General features: G+C 36.0%; 1 protein-coding gene across 8 annotated transcripts in view; it reads left to right on the forward strand.

Annotated features, from left to right (window-relative positions):
* MYOF (myoferlin) overlaps positions 1-17,160 on the forward strand; it is a 65,147-nt gene that overhangs the window by 26,445 nt on the left and 21,542 nt on the right. For 5 of the 8 annotated variants that reach the window (XR_009487208.1, XR_009487207.1, XM_059851634.1 and 2 more), the window contains exons 17-31: positions 419-457; positions 2,169-2,293; positions 2,725-2,841; positions 3,204-3,381; positions 4,243-4,367; positions 4,776-4,882; positions 7,131-7,323; positions 8,363-8,518; positions 9,532-9,663; positions 10,951-11,114; positions 12,782-12,896; positions 13,016-13,121; positions 14,627-14,769; positions 15,069-15,242; positions 16,456-16,567. Coding sequence is in view for 6 of the 8 variants with exons in the window: in XM_059851634.1 (XP_059707617.1) it covers positions 419-457; positions 2,169-2,293; positions 2,725-2,841; positions 3,204-3,381; positions 4,243-4,367; positions 4,776-4,882; positions 7,131-7,323; positions 8,363-8,518; positions 9,532-9,663; positions 10,951-11,114; positions 12,782-12,896; positions 13,016-13,121; positions 14,627-14,769; positions 15,069-15,242; positions 16,456-16,567 (1,986 nt within the window). In the remaining 2 variants the exon portion in view is untranslated. The remainder of the gene's footprint in view (positions 1-418; positions 458-2,168; positions 2,294-2,724; positions 2,842-3,203; positions 3,382-4,242; positions 4,368-4,775; positions 4,883-7,130; positions 7,324-8,362; positions 8,519-9,531; positions 9,664-10,950; positions 11,115-12,781; positions 12,897-13,015; positions 13,122-14,626; positions 14,770-15,068; positions 15,243-16,455; positions 16,568-17,160) is intronic. The other 3 variants (XM_059851636.1, XM_059851639.1, XM_059851640.1) reach the window with 1 other exon arrangement.

Consider the following 17,160-nt stretch of genomic DNA (forward strand, 5'->3'; position numbering starts at 1 on the left):
CTAAAGGATTGTGAAACTGAACTAGTCTATAGTCCTCAGTAAATGTAAATGTAGATACCTTAAGGGGCTCTGAAATGTAGTGGGGTTTTAAAATGTCCTTAAGATTTTAAAAGGAGTTTTAAAAATAAACCTCTATTTCGTGTGGAGGAGAATTGTACAAAGCTGAAAAATAAGCACTAAAAGAAGATATTTTGTCAGATATATGCTGGTTTTTTCCCCTTTGGAATTTATACAGGAAGAGTAATATATTCATATTATCTTCATATATTAACCAGATGCAAAATTCTAGCCCATATGAAATTTATTTTCTTTCAGGCTTTCAACTTTATTTTTAAAGGAGATTGCTTTGTGATGGTTTTTTTTTATTTTAAATGCTATTGTCACTTGTCATGTAACTGCTTCTCTTTTCATAATATAGATTTTTCATCTTCGGGAACAGGGGCTTCATCATATGAAGGTTTATCTCTTCACCTGTTACGGATTTTGTGTTCCATTGCCCAAACTGAAGAGTATTGCCTAAGATACTCCATCAGCTCAAAAATATTTTTAAGAATTCTTTGTCTAAAAGGTTTCACCATTGTGATTAAAGAGTATCAAACATAACTAACTCTATAAACCAGTTTTGGCACTGGAATTGGTTTGAAAATACTTCTCTTTGGCTGGTGCTTCAAGCTGTGTGTTACAGATGAGCATGTAGTTGCTTCAATTACAGAGTGCTTAGTCTAACAATGGCTGGAAATTTTTTAGCTTAGCTATGAGATCACAGATATATTTGCAACTGCAGAGCCCTGCAGAAGTAAATAACTGCCTTAAATAACTAGTGGCTGTTTTGCTTATGCTTAGCAAGCTAAACAAGCTAATAACATAAACAAGCTAATAAAAACTAATTCTGTTACTACCTGGAGAGGTGACGTTTTCCAGGTGGACATCCAGGTTTGAAAGACTTTCTGGTAAATATTTAAGTAGCGAGAAAGAAATATGAGTGGAGTACAGTTGAAAGGTGATCAACATTCATCCACATGGTACTTCATTTACTATCCTCCTTTCTTAATAAAGTAATATTAAGTTAAAGGCTGAAGTAATTTCTTAGAGTCACTTTCTATTATACATGATCATTAGCCTTCTAAAAGTAAACAATTGAATTTTAAAATTAAAAAAATAGAAAATAAATTTTTTTTATTCCAGTTTTGGGAGGGTTTTTTTGTTGTCTATATTTGCTAAATTTATACTCTGTTTAATTTATTGACATCAGTAAGTAGTGAATGCAATAATTTAACACATATCTGTATCTTAAACCTAGTCATACTGAGGTCTGATGTGAGCAGTTAAGTCTTAGAATTTTTAAAAGTTGGACATTATTCAAATTTTTTTTTCATTCAATTTTTGAGCTGTTTCTGATTCAGAGATAAGGGTGTGAAAATAGCTAAATGCAAAATAGAGAGCTGCAAATCTTTATTTTGTATTGTGCAGGTTGTAGGTGACTTTGTTGACAGAAAATGACATCAAGACATCACATCCACTTTTACAATCCACTTTGTCACTCCGCAGTGGCATAGCCACATGAGGCACAGCCCTTTACTGCCACTGTCCTACCTCAGCCTTCTTTTCCTGTGAGAAATAAGTGAATCCCTCTTTGTGCTGCAGGTCATTCCAGGAAATTTCTGTTGCAAAGTTGACCTGTTTCTCATCTCTTTTTTTCTGCTAGAGAGTGCATCTTTTCTGTGCCTGTTTAGTTTGATCATTGGCCTGTGCATTTAAGTGTTTGCAAATGCTGTTTTACTCAGCTTCCCTTTTTCTAAAAACATGTTTTCTGTTAGCATAAGAGCATATGACCCTTGCACATAAATTAAAGCCATATCTTTGGAGTGGGACATAAATTCTTCTCATTCTGTGGGATTTTTGCTGCATGAAGTGTTGTGTTGCATGAAGTGTTTTGCTGCATTTACTGTAAGTGCTGTGCAGTGAAGAAAGAAGTTAGGTACAAGTACAGGCAGTGGTATAATTACTTTAAATTCATACAGCATATCCAGAGAATAAAGTGTTCTCATATTACTAATACCTAACTAATATCTAACATTTCTTCTAATGGATTTGATAGTAATATTACTTGTTTCTTTCTGGCTCAATATAGTAATTAACAAATATATAATGGTAATGTCTTCTGTTAGTAAACTCTGGAGAAACTGAAGTTGGCTTTTTACCAACATTTGGGCCTTGTTACCTAAACTTTTATGGAAGTCCAAGAGAATACACTGGATTTCCAGACCCATATGATGAATTAAACTTTGGAAAGGTAAGTTTCTTTCTTTATTATTTTTTATAAAAGAATTAACCCAATTCATTTTAATTAATGAATTAATAATTGTAATGGGTTTTTTCACATTACACACCTCTTACTCTTTATTTTTGAATAATATTTTATATTTAAGATTAATAAGGAAGTATGATAGTATTTTCCATTCCTATCTGGGGAGCAGCAATGATTTTGAGGATTTTCACTAACTGCACCTTTTCATGCATTTGTGTTTCTTCTTTCCTTGTTTGCATAAATATGTTTTTCACTTCTAGCATTAAGCCAACTGCTTTATTTCACTTGTTCCAATATGTTCCATCCATGCCTCTGCAGGAGTTTGGAGAACACTTCAGTGACTATAATATACGCAAAATATAGTCTCCTTTAGGGCACATATATGAAATTTGATTTGGTGTGTGTTTATGTTACAGGGAGAAGGAGTTGCATATAGAGGGAGAATTCTGGTTGAACTATCTACATTATCTGAAAGCAAGCCTGTTAATAAAAAATTAGAAATGATTCCTAATGATGACTTATTGGTTGTCGAGGTAAATCCTTGTTTTACTGTCACTGTTGGTAGTGGAGGTGTGCCTTGGCTGGTTGTTTTTAGAGAGTGATCTAATTCACTAAAATCAGTACAATAGAGTTCAATCTCCAAGTTAAGAGAGGCCTTTGCTGGTGGCTGAGGAGTAGTGGCTACAAAAATGTTGTGTCCTTGTAGCAAGAAGTGTTAATCTGAAACATTTTATAATATCAAATACAGTATTTTATTCTACACATTATATTTTTTGGTTTCTTCTCAGAAAATAGTAAAAGTATTGAAGTTATTATTTCCATTTAGATATTGCTGTTGTTTTTCTATCATGGTGGGTCCTGTTTTGAAATACAACTGAAAAGGTTGTTTTGGTAGAAGTACCAGCGCAGACGGAAGTTCTGCTTGGCTGCTGTGTTTCATTCTGCCACGATGCTGCAAGACACGGGGGAGCCCATCCAGTTCGAGGTGAGCATCGGCAACTACGGCAACAAGTTCGACAGCACCTGCAAACCCTTGGCATCAACCACCCAGTACAGCCGCGCCGTCTTCGATGGTGAGGGGGCTCTGCTCTGCTCTGCTCTGCTCTGCTCTGCTCTGCTCTGCTCTGCTCTGGGGATGAAATACTCCAAAATTGCCTTTTGGGTCTGCTGTCTGTAGCTTTGGAGTGTCAGCCCAAACTGCGCTGAGCACTTCCTGAAAATGTGACAGAAAAGGGCGCGGGGCTCTTCAGAGCTTTTGAGGTGAAGTTGCATTTATGGAGAACGTGCTGCAAGGCCCTGCTGAGGTTATTAGTGAAATTTTGACAGAATTCAGTGAAATCTTTTGACCATGTACTAGATATACACAAACTTTGCCAGGAGAAGAAATCACGTTATTTTAGAGGTGTCTAGAGTTAACACGCTTTGAATATTCTGATTTAGAATAAAATAACAACTTGTTTTTAAGTCATACATCTCTCAGCCTAGAAAAAAAATAAAAGCAAGCTAGATCACAGGAAAATATATTTTGGCTATAATTTTTTTATGAACTGCAAAGAGAAGTTGTTTTTTTTCTCCTGTGTATTAAATGAAATAATCAGTCTTACTCTAGAAAATTATTATTTGAATATTTTATTTCAAAAATAGTTATATTAATGTGCTATCTACATCAGTATGTTTTGGGAAAGAATATGTTAACAGCTAATTTATGTTTTAAAATCTATTGGGTTTTGAAATAATTTGAAACACTTTGAAGTGAACGTTTACCGTTCAACAGATGCTATAGTGGCTTGAAAACACAAATCCTTTTGTGAATTTGGAGTAGCCTATATGTTCTTTATGATTTGTAGTACATAAATGGTATGAATGTAGCAACAGTGTACAGTATGTATTGCTGCCATGAATTCTAAACCTTACATACAAATGTTTCACACCAGGTAATTATTATTACTACTTGCCATGGGCTAACACAAAGCCTGTTGTAACACTGACTTCTTTTTGGGAGGACATAAGTCATAGATTAGACCCTGTGAATGTAATCCTAAACATGGCTGAAAGACTGGTAAGACATTTAAAATCTTTCTTTTTCATTTTTACTTGTTTTCATTTAGAGGTGTAATGAAAAAGTTGCTTCATGTAACAAATGGCACTGTTAATTACAGGCCTGTATTTTGGCAAGGCTCAGCACACTCCTGCTTGAAGCCACAGGGAATTCCCATGGGGAGGAGGAGTCCTCAGTATTGGTGGAGCTGTTAAGTCTGTGGGACTGTTATTTGCATGTTTTGTTAAATACAGTGGGGGAGAACATCAGAATAATCCTGTTAAATATAAATTAAGTTTAAACATTACTCTTTTTTTGGTTTGGCCTTTACACTAATGAATAAATAAGATCAAAATCTTGAGGTTCCTACTGACCATAAACCACATGGGAAGTTTATAAGTACAAATCCTTTTCTTTTAAATTCCTCAGCAATCCAATTTAGCCACCTTAAAATCAGGAATGCAGGCTAAAGTGTCTGAAAACAGATTAGCTGAGATGTGGTTGAAGCTGATTGATGAACTTACAGAAGACATAAGGTAAAAGAATTTTTTTTATCTCTTATGTTATCATTCCAGGCCTGCTCAGAATCTTCGTTATTGCCTCTGCTAAGTCAGAAAACAAATTCTGAGGACTATAAAACTGACTAATCCCATGAATTGACCTAAGAACTGAAATTCCAAAAGTAAAACATCATGGATATTGCCAACCAAATAATCCATCTGGTTGTGTAATTCTCCATTATCTCAGGATAGTTTTATTACTGACACTGATAAGCCAAAACAGTATCTCTTGGAAAAAATCCGAGGCAGGATTTTTCTGGAAATGGCTGTTAGGTCTCTCTGCTGCCTTTCTTGAATCCACCCTTCTTTAGAATTCCTCATGTACCTTTGGTTTACCTGTGTTTCAATGTTATTTCTGAAACTAAAGAGGGAACAAAGTCTAGTTCTTCACCAGTAAGCCCAAAATAAAAAAATCAAAAGGTATGCAGAGATTATGGGCCATAAAGATTGTATTTTTGAATAAGCTTTTAGTCAATGTGTCTGTATGTAAGAGGGTATTCAGAGAAGGCAAAAGGAGTCAGCATTTTGAGTTTTGAAAGAGAATAAATTCTAAATAGAGAGGAAGGAATTGTATGAGAAAGAGACATTAAAAAAGGAGATGTTGAGATGGGGAGAGTAAACAAGTGGGTGATAAAACAGCACAGGAAAAGTAAAGGGAAAATGACAGAACAATTATTATCCATAAGAGGAAATAACAAAGAACATGAAATGAAAGAACAAATTCATCATGTTGTTGAGCCAATATAAAAGTTAGCAGAGGAAAAACAAACAGAGGAGGTCAGTATGTACTAGCGAAGAATTACATGATAGAAAACTTACACAAAAATATAAACTAATAACTTCAAAGAATGCTGTGATCTGAAATAAACAGATAAAAAGGACTGAAAAACTCGAGGAAAGTAAAATGTGAAGGGCAAACTTTTGTCACATGGAACCAGTGTGGAAACTTCAGGTCATTTCCTCATCCTGATACATATTTGCATGGTTATTAATTCAGACCATTATTTTATAAAATAATACTCAACAATTATGGAGCAATAGCACTTAGATATAGCACCAAATGAACTTCATTTTGCTGATGGGATACAACTCTCTTTTGGGGTTTTTTTCCAACAAACTCAAAAAACCTCTGTCAAAGACATAGCTCCCTTTGTTGAATTCATAGAAGATTTTTTTCTTGCTCTGCTAAGGTTGAAATGAGTTAGGAGTTTGAGAGAGTTTTCAGTGCAATACTTAAACATAAAATTATTTGACTTTCTGAAGGTTATGATCTGGTACATGTGATTGATGTCAAAGTAGCTCCCAGGGCAGACAGCCCTTGCATTCAGATTAGTAGAACTAACTCTAGTGGAAGACACAATAGTCACTATCAAGGTTTTACAGAGTCAAAACCCTTAGAAGTTCATAGCATTAAATGTAGGTCAAAGAAGAGAAACTAGGCAGTGTCTTTGGAAATTTTTAAACTTTTTGTAAAATATCACGTTAAAGACATTTTAATGAACTCTGCTAAAGAGATGCAGTCATTGGTCTTTGAAAATCTGCCTTTTCTTCAAACCTCCTCTCATTTTTCTAGTGGAATTGGATAGCACAGTCAGACACGTGGTGTGATTTTTGGGGGTGTTCTGTGCAGAGGCAGGGCTCAATGATCCTTGAGAATCCCTTCTAACTCAGGATTCTATGGCTTCATGGTTCCATTGAATACTTACTCTGCCCTCTGCTGACTCAAAAGTTCTGTGTCACAGATTTCTTATACAGTTCTTAGATGTTTTCTTGCCAGAGGGTTAGGTAAATCTAGTCATAGCCACAAACCATATTTGTATATTGAGTTTCTGAGAATATGCAGTTTCCAGTGAAGGAAAGGAACCTAATCTTGGTCTGAAGGCACTGGTTTCAGTTTTGAGATGTACATTTTGAGAGGATAATTTTTTACTGTGAGTATATAGAGAAATGGATTTTCCTTGTTTTAATTTGTGGCAATTACATTAGAGCAAACACCCCAAGGTGTTCTGCCTTGGTGCTTGTTATGTAAGTACAGCCTTTCCCTTGCTTACTGTAAATACCTTGTGAGGTGAGGATCTCTGCAGAAATAGATGAAGCAGCACTCTTCCAGTGGCTTTCAATCACAGGAAATGATGGCACTCAATGCGTTTGCATGTCTGCATTTAGAGTCTAACTAAATAAAAGCCACTTAAATTATTAACCATAATAAATATTCTCTTTTCAGTAAACCATTTCCCCTCATAGAAGGCAAATCTAATATTACAGTCCTTGACACTCAGATAGAAAAGCTGCGCCTCAAGTCTCTCAAACAGATTGGAGAAGCAGCAGCAAGGCTGAGAAATGAAGCTACTGAGGTGAAAGCCACTCTGACAGAAATTGAGGACTGGTTGGATAGATTACTGCAACTGAGTGAAGAGGTAAATGCTTCACAATACTGGTGTTTGGTTTAGCAGTACTGGTTAGTTTAGCAATACCTGTCTAACACAAATGGGTGTAAAGTTCTCTGCTGATCAAGCAATATCCACTCTCAATAGAATAGTAATTTCAGATGCTGTGAAAGAAAACATGATGCCCTCTGTAATTGCAATTTACTTAAACAAAACTCATTTGTTAGGTGTTCTCACTGAGAATGTGTGTTGGGTAATGATCACTCTGTGACTGGTAGAATAGACCCTATTCTGTTTAAGTGAAAATTCTGTCCTCTCCTTTCTTCCAGAGTTGCAAGTCAATTTTCTGGTTCAGGACTACAGGGTATATGTTGGATTTCCATAGCTTGTAGCCATAGTAATCAACTCCTAACAGAGTTAAATCTGTATCAGTGGATTTTTTTTTTTAATTTTCACCAATGTTTTCTGCTTTCATCTTGACTATCTCATAACTGGTTTTCACAACATTTTAGAAATGGTTTTGTTTTTAATTTGCTGCTTCTGCTCTGTAGAGTTACTGATTTTAAAAAAAAAAGAGCAATTAATTGGCCAGACTTGCAGCTGGCTCACAAAGGTGGGCACAGAACTCCGAAAAGGTACTAGGTGATTTCTGTCTTCTGCTAAAAGTCTTACAATTGCATACCTTTAATGTGGAAGCATCAGAAACACTTTAATGTGTGGCAGGTCTATCCAAAGCATATGGCATCCAGTCACTGTCATCACCTTAAGGGACTCTAGATACAAAACATCTCAAGAAAAATTTATAAAAGACATAAGGATTTTTAAATTAAAACTTTGCTTTCCAAAAATCTCAATGGTATTTTTTATTATTCTTTCAGAACTATATATTGGTTTACTTGCAAAACAAAACGATTCCCTCTATTTATCATGTTTGTCGTGATTCATGATTCTAAATTACAAATCCTTTGATATAAGCCCTTGTTTATGTTTCTCTTTTCTCAGCTCTAGATTAGTTATTGTTCAATTAATTACTCTTCTTAACTCTCCTTTCCCCACAAATAATCCTCAGCCACAGAACAGCATGCCTGATGTGATCATATGGATGATCCGAGGGGAGAAAAGACTGGCCTATGCTCGTGTTCCTGCACACCAAGTGCTGTACTCCACAGCAAGCCCCGAATCGTCTGGTAAATACTGTGGCAAGACCCAAACAATCTTCTTAAAGGTACTATTTTTTTCTCCTTAAGAAATAATTAACTCCCTGAATTGACATGCCATCTGACATGAGTGTGAAACATGCAAATAAACTATGAACAATGAGGTATCAAACTCAGAACAGATTAGAAGCCAACTGCATATAGCTTCTTCAAAATATCACAGAACTTTTAGGTTTATCATAAGCCAGTTAGAACCAGTATTGGCCCCTATCTCTGAGACTTTTCTAAAAGAGCTCAAAATTGGGATAGAACTTTTAAATGTTACTGGAGTTGATAATTGGGGATTGGAGTTGATATCAACTCCACATATTTGGGTATAAATGGAAAGTTTCACAGGGAATAACAAGTGTAAGTCAGAGTTCTAAAAACCTATTTAAAGTTTTGGATGGTTTTCTGTACGCAATAGAGCATGTCTACACCCAGAAGCTGTCTCTCTGAATTGAGTCTTACTCTTGAATGGGGATGCCTTTCTCCATCTAAGCTGATATTGTACTCCATTGAAATAAACTTAACCAGGAAAAAAGCACTCTGACAGTAAAACAAGAGCACTTAGAGTTTGTAATTTTACTAGTAGTTATATTCATGAATCCCTCAATGCAGACAAACCTGTGTCTTCATGGTTTTATTCAAACCACCATTGATTCTGCTTTTACTGGACCATCCCTGCTAAGCTCTGCATTTCCAGAGTCTCCCAACAAGAAACTCCAATTATCAACATTGAAGGTTTAAGTTGTTGTCAAAACTGAAAACTCATTGCTGAATGAAACTTGGGAGAGAATATACAGGAACAGTGACGATACTACCATTAATGTGTTTGGTTTTTACATGCCCTAGGCAGATACCATTTAAAGAATGTTTTCCTCCTGTAGTACTTATTACTGACTTTTGAGAAAAAGCAGTAGAGGAGGAGATAAATAAATATGTATTGTTACTCATATCTCTTTATTAATATATATATTTTACTGAAAGCTATGATACCTCCATAACAGAACAAAGAATAACATTTTTGTTTGTGTGCCAGTACCCACAGGACAAGACTAAAGATGTCAAAATGCCTGCAGAGCTGCGAATCAACATTTGGCTGGGGCTCAGTGCAGTTGAAAAGAAGTTCAATCACTTTGCAGAGGGAACATTCAGTGTTTTTGCAGAAATGGTATGTCCAGCAGTTCTTTCTTACTTTAAACTTGGATGTGAGTGTTGGGAATTCAATGCAGCTGGAGCTCTTTTGAATTTCTTTGCATGCTTGACAGAAAGAGAGAGTAGTGTTTATTATAAAGAAACAAGTAGAACCCATTCAAGGCAATTAATAATCAGGTCCATTGTGCCTACCAGATGAACTTCAGCAGGCCAGATTCTGAACTGGTTAGTCACTACAAATCTGGTTAACTCCAGTGATTTCAAGTATGTTTATTTTAGATTTTTATCGGTGTAATTAAGATAGAGATCTAAACTATTATGTTTTGGCATGTGAATAATCCCTTTTTTTAAATTGCTTCTTCACTTCTACAAATGATACTTGCATACGAGTGGTTTTGCTTAATTATAGTTCTTTTGTAGCAGCAGAAAATTTACTGCTGCTGACAAAATGCTATAATGCAATAACATTTCAATGAGAAGAGTTAACAAATTCAGAATTCAAATGCCTGAAATACTCCCACAGCAAATAATAGATGTTTTAGATGGTAGTAGCAGGTGTGTTTTATATGCTACATCACCTAATGGTGCATATAATCCAGCAGCAGTAAAATAGCTAATAAAAAGACATTTTTACAGGGATGGCACTGTTTTACCTATGCTTAAATAATTAGTAGGGCTGTACTAAGTCACTTAAAGCAATGGGTGTTCAAAGCCATTATTTAAGTACACAGCTTAGGAGGTATTGAATGTCTCTTTTGTTGGTCTTCAACAATCCAACAATTTTCCAGGAATAAGGGCAGAAAACTCAAAACCATCATAAACTACAAATCATCCCAGGAGGGGAAATAGACTGGGCTGACATCAGAATCATGCCCCTGGTAACTACTATGACTAGATTTTGATTCAGTTCTACATATTACAAAAGAAAGGATTTTAAATAGGAGGAGATTTGAGATGGAAATGAATGACAAAATCATGCATTTAGGGAACATAAGGAACTTCTTTGAACAATGTAACATAATTTTATTTAACAGAGCTTTAATTTAGAGAAATTTTTACTGTAGTTGTAGGGAGGCATTACATTGAGAAGATTGTTTACTAGGCAGCATAGAAGAAAATAAAAGAAAGAAATTGATGATGACATTGCAGAGTAATGTGGAAAGGGAGTACTTGATTTCAGAGGAAGTAAATTTATAGTAAAGTGTTTCAGTTATAATAGTTACATAAATATATCATTTTTTCCTCCTAAAAGCTGTTTATTATTCCTAAATAATAATTGGATTTTTGCTTTCTTCCCACACAGTATGAAAATCAGGCTCTGCTTTTTGGAAAGTGGGGTACCTCAGGACTTGTTGGTCGTCACAAGTTTTCTGATGTTACAGGAAAAATCAAACTGAAAAGAGAGTATTTTCTACCCCCAAAGGGCTGGGACTGGGAAGGAGAATGGATGGTTGATCCTGAAAGAAGGTCAGATTCTTTTAATTTTATGCAGATAGGAATAAAGGCATTTGTGGTGTTGAGTAAAAGCTCCTCTCTGTTTTCTTGGATGAGAAAGGAATTTTAAGCTGAATGTTCCAGGACAGCAAAAACCAGCCAATAGTCAAAGTTAGTTAATAGTGCTAAAATTAACTCTACCTTTTTTAAAAAGTAAAACAAAACAGGCAACAGAAAGAAAGCATCCATTTCTAAGAACTAGCTTATGGTTTTGCAATCCCCGTGTTATGATGGCCATATTGCTTAGGTTCTCTGGGTCTCAGTGCTTCATCTTTTAGAAAGGGATAATAATAGTATTTAATGGGAAGCTAGGAGACTTACGTGTGTCTGAGTGAGATTCACAGATCCTGCTGTCATGGTTTCAGAGCAGAGCCTTGGATTGGTGGATCTTCCCTGGATAGAAATTTAATCCTGGCATCCAGTGTAAATCTGCAGTTCATGCTGTAGCAGCACCATTACAGCATTTGCATGGGCATTCACAAACACTGGATGTTTTTTTTTTTTGTGTTTATTTCATTAAATGTTGAAAAGTAACAAGAAACTAAACAACTGTCACAGGTTATTTCTCAAACTGACTCAAGGCAGGTATTGCTTTCAGTAGAAGGTTGTGGTGCCCTGTGGCAGCTCCTCCCCTGGCAGACCAAATTGATGAAGTGTCAGTCCTTCCTCAGCTCCAACATGTTCAGTCTTGCTCTGCCAGAGGTTTTCATCTCCGGAGTTGTGCCAGTCCAACTGTGTTGCCGCACTTTAAACCAGACTGGGAACATTATTTCTTTCATAAACAAAAACCAGCATGAGAAAGAGATGTTTTCTTTCTTCCTAAAAGAAAATATTTGACCCATTTTAAATTATTGTGTTCTGACAATAAAAAATATGTAGAACTGTTGCTATAGAAAAACTGTGTGGAAAAAATATGTGCTGTTTTAAAATTTCATCAGTTACAGGCATGAATGGATGGGGTTTTGTTTATATCAAATTAATAGTTTTTATGAATAAGACAACGTGAAGAAATTGCATCAAGCCCTGTTGAAATGTGTATTTTTGCCATGCAGCTGCTTCCACTGGGAGATGATCTGTGGCTCGATTTGGCCAGCAAAGGGCAGTGTGGAACACACTTTGGTGCCTATTGAACCACAGTGAACCACTGTGCCTGATAGCAACAGGCTTTCATCTGATTTCATGTTCTCCTATATCTTTTACTTGCAAGTTAGAAAAATATTAGCTAATTGATTGCTTGCCTTGTCAACAGCATAAATGGAAACAAAATTAAATACATTGCCAAATTTTAGTATATACATAGATGCATGTGCTTTAGAGAGGCATATAATTCATACAGAGTCCTTGTTTCCTACACTTAAATTTATTATGTTTTTTCTTTTTCCAAGAGGATGTATTCAAAGCAGATCCTGAATAAAACAGCAGTGAAACATTCCTGCTAGTCATTCATATTTATGAGTAATGTTCCTCCTACTGCTTACTACAACTGGCGTTTCTTCAGTGATTTTTTCTAAGTTTCCTTCATATAGCTGGACAATGCAGAATACCCCTATGTGTGCACATTCCGTACTATGTTTCTGTATGTTTTTTGTAGTGAACTGAGATGGGTTTTATTTATTGATGTATTTTTTTTGGACATGCAGTCTGTTGACCGAAGCTGATGCTGGTCATACTGAGTTTACTGATGAAGTGTATGAAAATGAGAGTCGCTATCCTGGAGGGGAATGGAAAGCATCTGAGGAGAGTTTCACAGACGTGGTGAGAGTTGAATTTTTCACTGGATAAGTAAAGACTTGAGAGAAGGACTACTTTGTTTTGCTACACAGTGTATTTACCCTACTAATGCAGAAAACTGTTCTATTTCCCTTACATAAAAGAATGGAGAAAAAGCCCCACCCCCACGCGAATTCACATGTCCTTTTGGATGGGTGTGGGAAGATGACGCTTGGAAATCCGATTTAAATCGAGCAGTGGATGAACATGGTAAGATTTACTGTTTATCTGCTGATATTAGGACAACATGCTGTAGTTCATAATGAAGGAGGACACATGTCAAAATGTAGCAGTTTTGAGCCTGATATTGGTTGCCCAATGGAAAAATAGCAAGGAAATATTTGGATAAAATTGCTTAAGGAATCAGATAATATGACATTGAGAAAGTGTTCACTGTCTGCATCTATTTCTTTTTCCATTTTAATGGATTATTAGCAGCAATTGAGAGGCTTTCAGGGAAGTCAGAAGGCTGAGACCTGAAACCTCTGTAATTGCACCAAGAATATGTGACAAAGCCAGGTTTGGATCTGTCTGATAATTTACCTTTGAGCCTTCAGCCTTGGGATGATAAAAATGCTATGAAGTGAATCAGAAAGTCTGGGGACTAAAGGAAGTGGGGAACCAGTTTGTGTTGACCACACAAGTGTCGGAAGGATTCCTGTTTTGCTGAGAGCAGAATAGCAGCACTGAATTTATGGGAAGGGAGCCATTCAGGACTGATTAGGATGAAACATTGATTATTAGGCAATTCTGAAATGAAAAAAAAACTTCAAAATCTTTCTTTGAAGAGTCAGGTGCTGCTAGACAGAGATTTTCAGATTATATATATTACTAATAAGGTCAGGTTAGAAAATCCTGATTTGCTTATTACTTTCGATAAATTAAGACTGTTGTCATCACAGAAAGTTGTAAACAAGCTCACAGGACCATAGGTTGGATTCTACAGCAACAGGAAAAAGTAGTCAGTGTCTCATAGCAAAGTATTTACAGGGCATTGGTTTGATGGTTTGAGTACAAAATAAATTGTTTCTACAAAAAGGGAAGATCATGGCAGATGATGGAAAACACAAAATTTTGCAAAACTATAGGAAATTTTTCTTTTGTTCTAAACCAAATGAAAACTCTCAAATAGGTACTTCTAAATAAAAAGTAGCTAGCTATTAGAGTAGAAAAATATATTTATCTAGAATACCTGGTAGGAGTGTGCAGTAAGTTTTTAATGAGATGAATTTAAATTAAATTCTGAGTCTTGGATGCTTGGCAATTGAATTATACATAGACCAAAAATACAGTAACAGGCTTACCAGTTCTTAAAGTTTTATGATCAGAGTAGTTGGTGTTCCTCTAAATGAAAAGCTGTTGGAGTCACAAGAGTGCAGAGAAGATTTCACTCTTATTTAAAATTAAGGGTTAGATTTTCCTGCAGTGAATGTGAAAATGTGATATCAACATCTGAGAAAATAAAAATGCAAAGAAAAGAACTTGAAATTTATTGTATCTGCTTTAATGTTGAGATTTTTATTGCCACATATATTACAACACAGCATCATTATAAAATGTCATCAGTGGCCCCCTGGCTTCTGGGCTGTAAGTGTCTAAAGTGCTGAATATTCTTGTGTGATAAAGCTTCATCCTCTGTAGGTATTGCTGTGCTTTTCTTCTTTGTATCAGGCATGTATTTCTGAAAATATACTAACTCACCCATTCTGTTTTAGGGTGGGAATATGGAATTACTATTCCTCCAGACACTAAACCCAAGTCATGGGTTGCTGCAGAGAAAATGTACCACACACATCGACGGCGAAGGCTGGTGCGGAAACGAAGGAGGGAGCAGTCTGAGGGAATGACAGCAGGAAGGGTAAGGAAGAGAGATCCAGGCAGGGGCTGGTACACTGTAACAGTGTGAGAGGTTTGGTTTGTGTTTTTTAAAATCTGCAAGAGATTGCTCATGACCTAAGTGAAGGAAATATGTAATGCCAAGAAAAAAAATCCAGAACAACCTGTTATATTTTCGTTATATTCCCTTTCTTTATCTTTTTGTACACTGATGCTTCCAGCCTTGGTTTATCAGGGGGTTTTTAGCCTGCCAGAGGAAACACTGCTTTTTTTCACTACAGTTAGCCTACACTGTAGCTAACAAGAATTTATATCTTCAAGGGAAGGTCGTCCTATGAAGACCAAGAAGGATGGGAATATGCTTCCTTGATTGGCTGGAAATTTCACTGGGAGCAGCGCAGTTCTGATACTTTCCGTCGAAGACGATGGAGACGGAAAATGGCTCCCTCAGAGACACATGGTGCTGCAGCTATCTTTAAACTTGAAGGTGCTTTGGTAAGAGACAGAGTGTCAAACACATCTTTCAAAGGTCAACCTGTTACTTTGCAGTAAATAAACAAATATATTGGACATTTTAGCCCCTGAATTGTTAAACTAGTGTATAACTGGGAAGTTAATACAGTGTATATTGTTTAAATTATTTAGTCAGAAAGGGATCATTAAAGTTGGGGTAGAGATTCTTGTATTATTACTAATTTTTTATATTTTTATTACATATGCAATATTATAATCACATTATGTATAATTTATGTTTTACTGGTTTAATCCTACTTATTACTTTATTTTAAAAATTCTTTTTATTTTTGCATTATGTGAGATTTAGCTCAAAAGGCCAAATTACTAGATAAACCTCCTGTAAGTAAAGTGAAAAGATAGCTCAAGCTTTTCATGCATGTAATCTAGATGTTTTAACACCGGCACAAAAGATAACAAGCTTGGAAAAAGCTGCCCCTGATGAATGTTTGGGTTGAATAAACAACCAAACACAAGAAAGGATAGCAAAAAAAAAACCCACAAGAAAAGAAAATAGTGTGTTGGAGAACCAGAATTTCATATGACACAGATAGATGAGCAGAATGCGGTTAATCCTCAGGTTCTGAGGCTAACACAGCTTCACAAATAATCTCTATTTACTAAAATGCAAACTGTAGCAAATAATGTGAGAAGGCTACTTTGTTTTTACAAAGCATATAATAATCCTGTGTGTATAGCATTAACAAAACTTTGCACTTTTTTCTTGGTTTGTTTCTCTTTTTCGCATCAAATGTTGACCAAGGATTCACTGACAGCATTTTCTTTCTCCAGTTAATTTGGTTGCTCCGAGTAATAATTCCTATTTCAGTTTTGCTTACAGCTATATTCCTGGGCTAGTGCTGGGATAAAGCCTTGGAGCAGTTCTCTGCCACAGAACAGTGCAGAAGACCTGGGAGCTTTCCTCCACTATGAGCTGATAGGTAGCTAGTACATATCCAGAAATAAAACATTCTGGAAGTAAGATGCAATGACTGCATATGATTTCTGCAGAGCTGCAATTGGCAACAGGAAATGACCTCTGGACATGAGTAAACATCTTGTAAAGTACATTTACTCACAGAAGTAAATCTGGAAGGGAGATGGAAGCCCACAAATTCCCTCACATAGTCCATTTCTATCAAGTTCCTTCCATATTTGTAAATGCTCAATAACTTTTCTCTGTGTGTAATTTCAGGGAGCAGACAATAGTGCTGATGATGGAGAAGGAAAGAGTTCAGACAAAGCCAAGGAGTCAGCTACAACAGTGTTTGGTGCCAATACACCAATGGTTTCCTGCTATTTTGACAGTAGGTTCTTTAACAATTCCTTTCTCAAAGATGTTGTCTGTTTCATTTTGGTCTCAAACAGAATCATAAATCTTTGTGGTTTACATCTAGCTTTATATGCCTTCTCTAGTAATTACTATCAGACCCTTGACTGATCCTATTTAAGTTATTAAAGAAAAATTACAGTTAGTCATTTCAATATTTCAGTCTGCTATCATATTTTAAAAACCTCTATGGGACAGGAATTTTAATGCTAAATTTAACTTCTTTTTTGTTAGTTCAGGTCACTTAACCAGCTCAGTGCAGGATCAGACAATGCCTGGCCCAGAGGAAGCAGTACCATGTAGTTGAGTTTGCAAAGTGAACAAAACTGTAACTCTGCCAACCTGGATGGGTTTTAAATTCTTTGTAATCACTATAAAGTGAATCACAAAAGCAGGGATGTTGAGAACAGAGCCACCAGTGCTAGTTAACAGGAATAGAGGTCAGTTCTGGGACTTAACATCATTTTTGAGGAGCTCTGACCAGAACACTTGTCTTTACTTGAACTCTGCAGAACTTGATCAACCTGTTGAGAATGGATGTCAAAATCTTAAATAGTTCAGAACCTGGGG

Source organism: Haemorhous mexicanus, chromosome 7 (assembly GCF_027477595.1).
Source record: "Haemorhous mexicanus isolate bHaeMex1 chromosome 7, bHaeMex1.pri, whole genome shotgun sequence".
Taxonomy (NCBI): Eukaryota; Metazoa; Chordata; class Aves; order Passeriformes; family Fringillidae; genus Haemorhous; species Haemorhous mexicanus.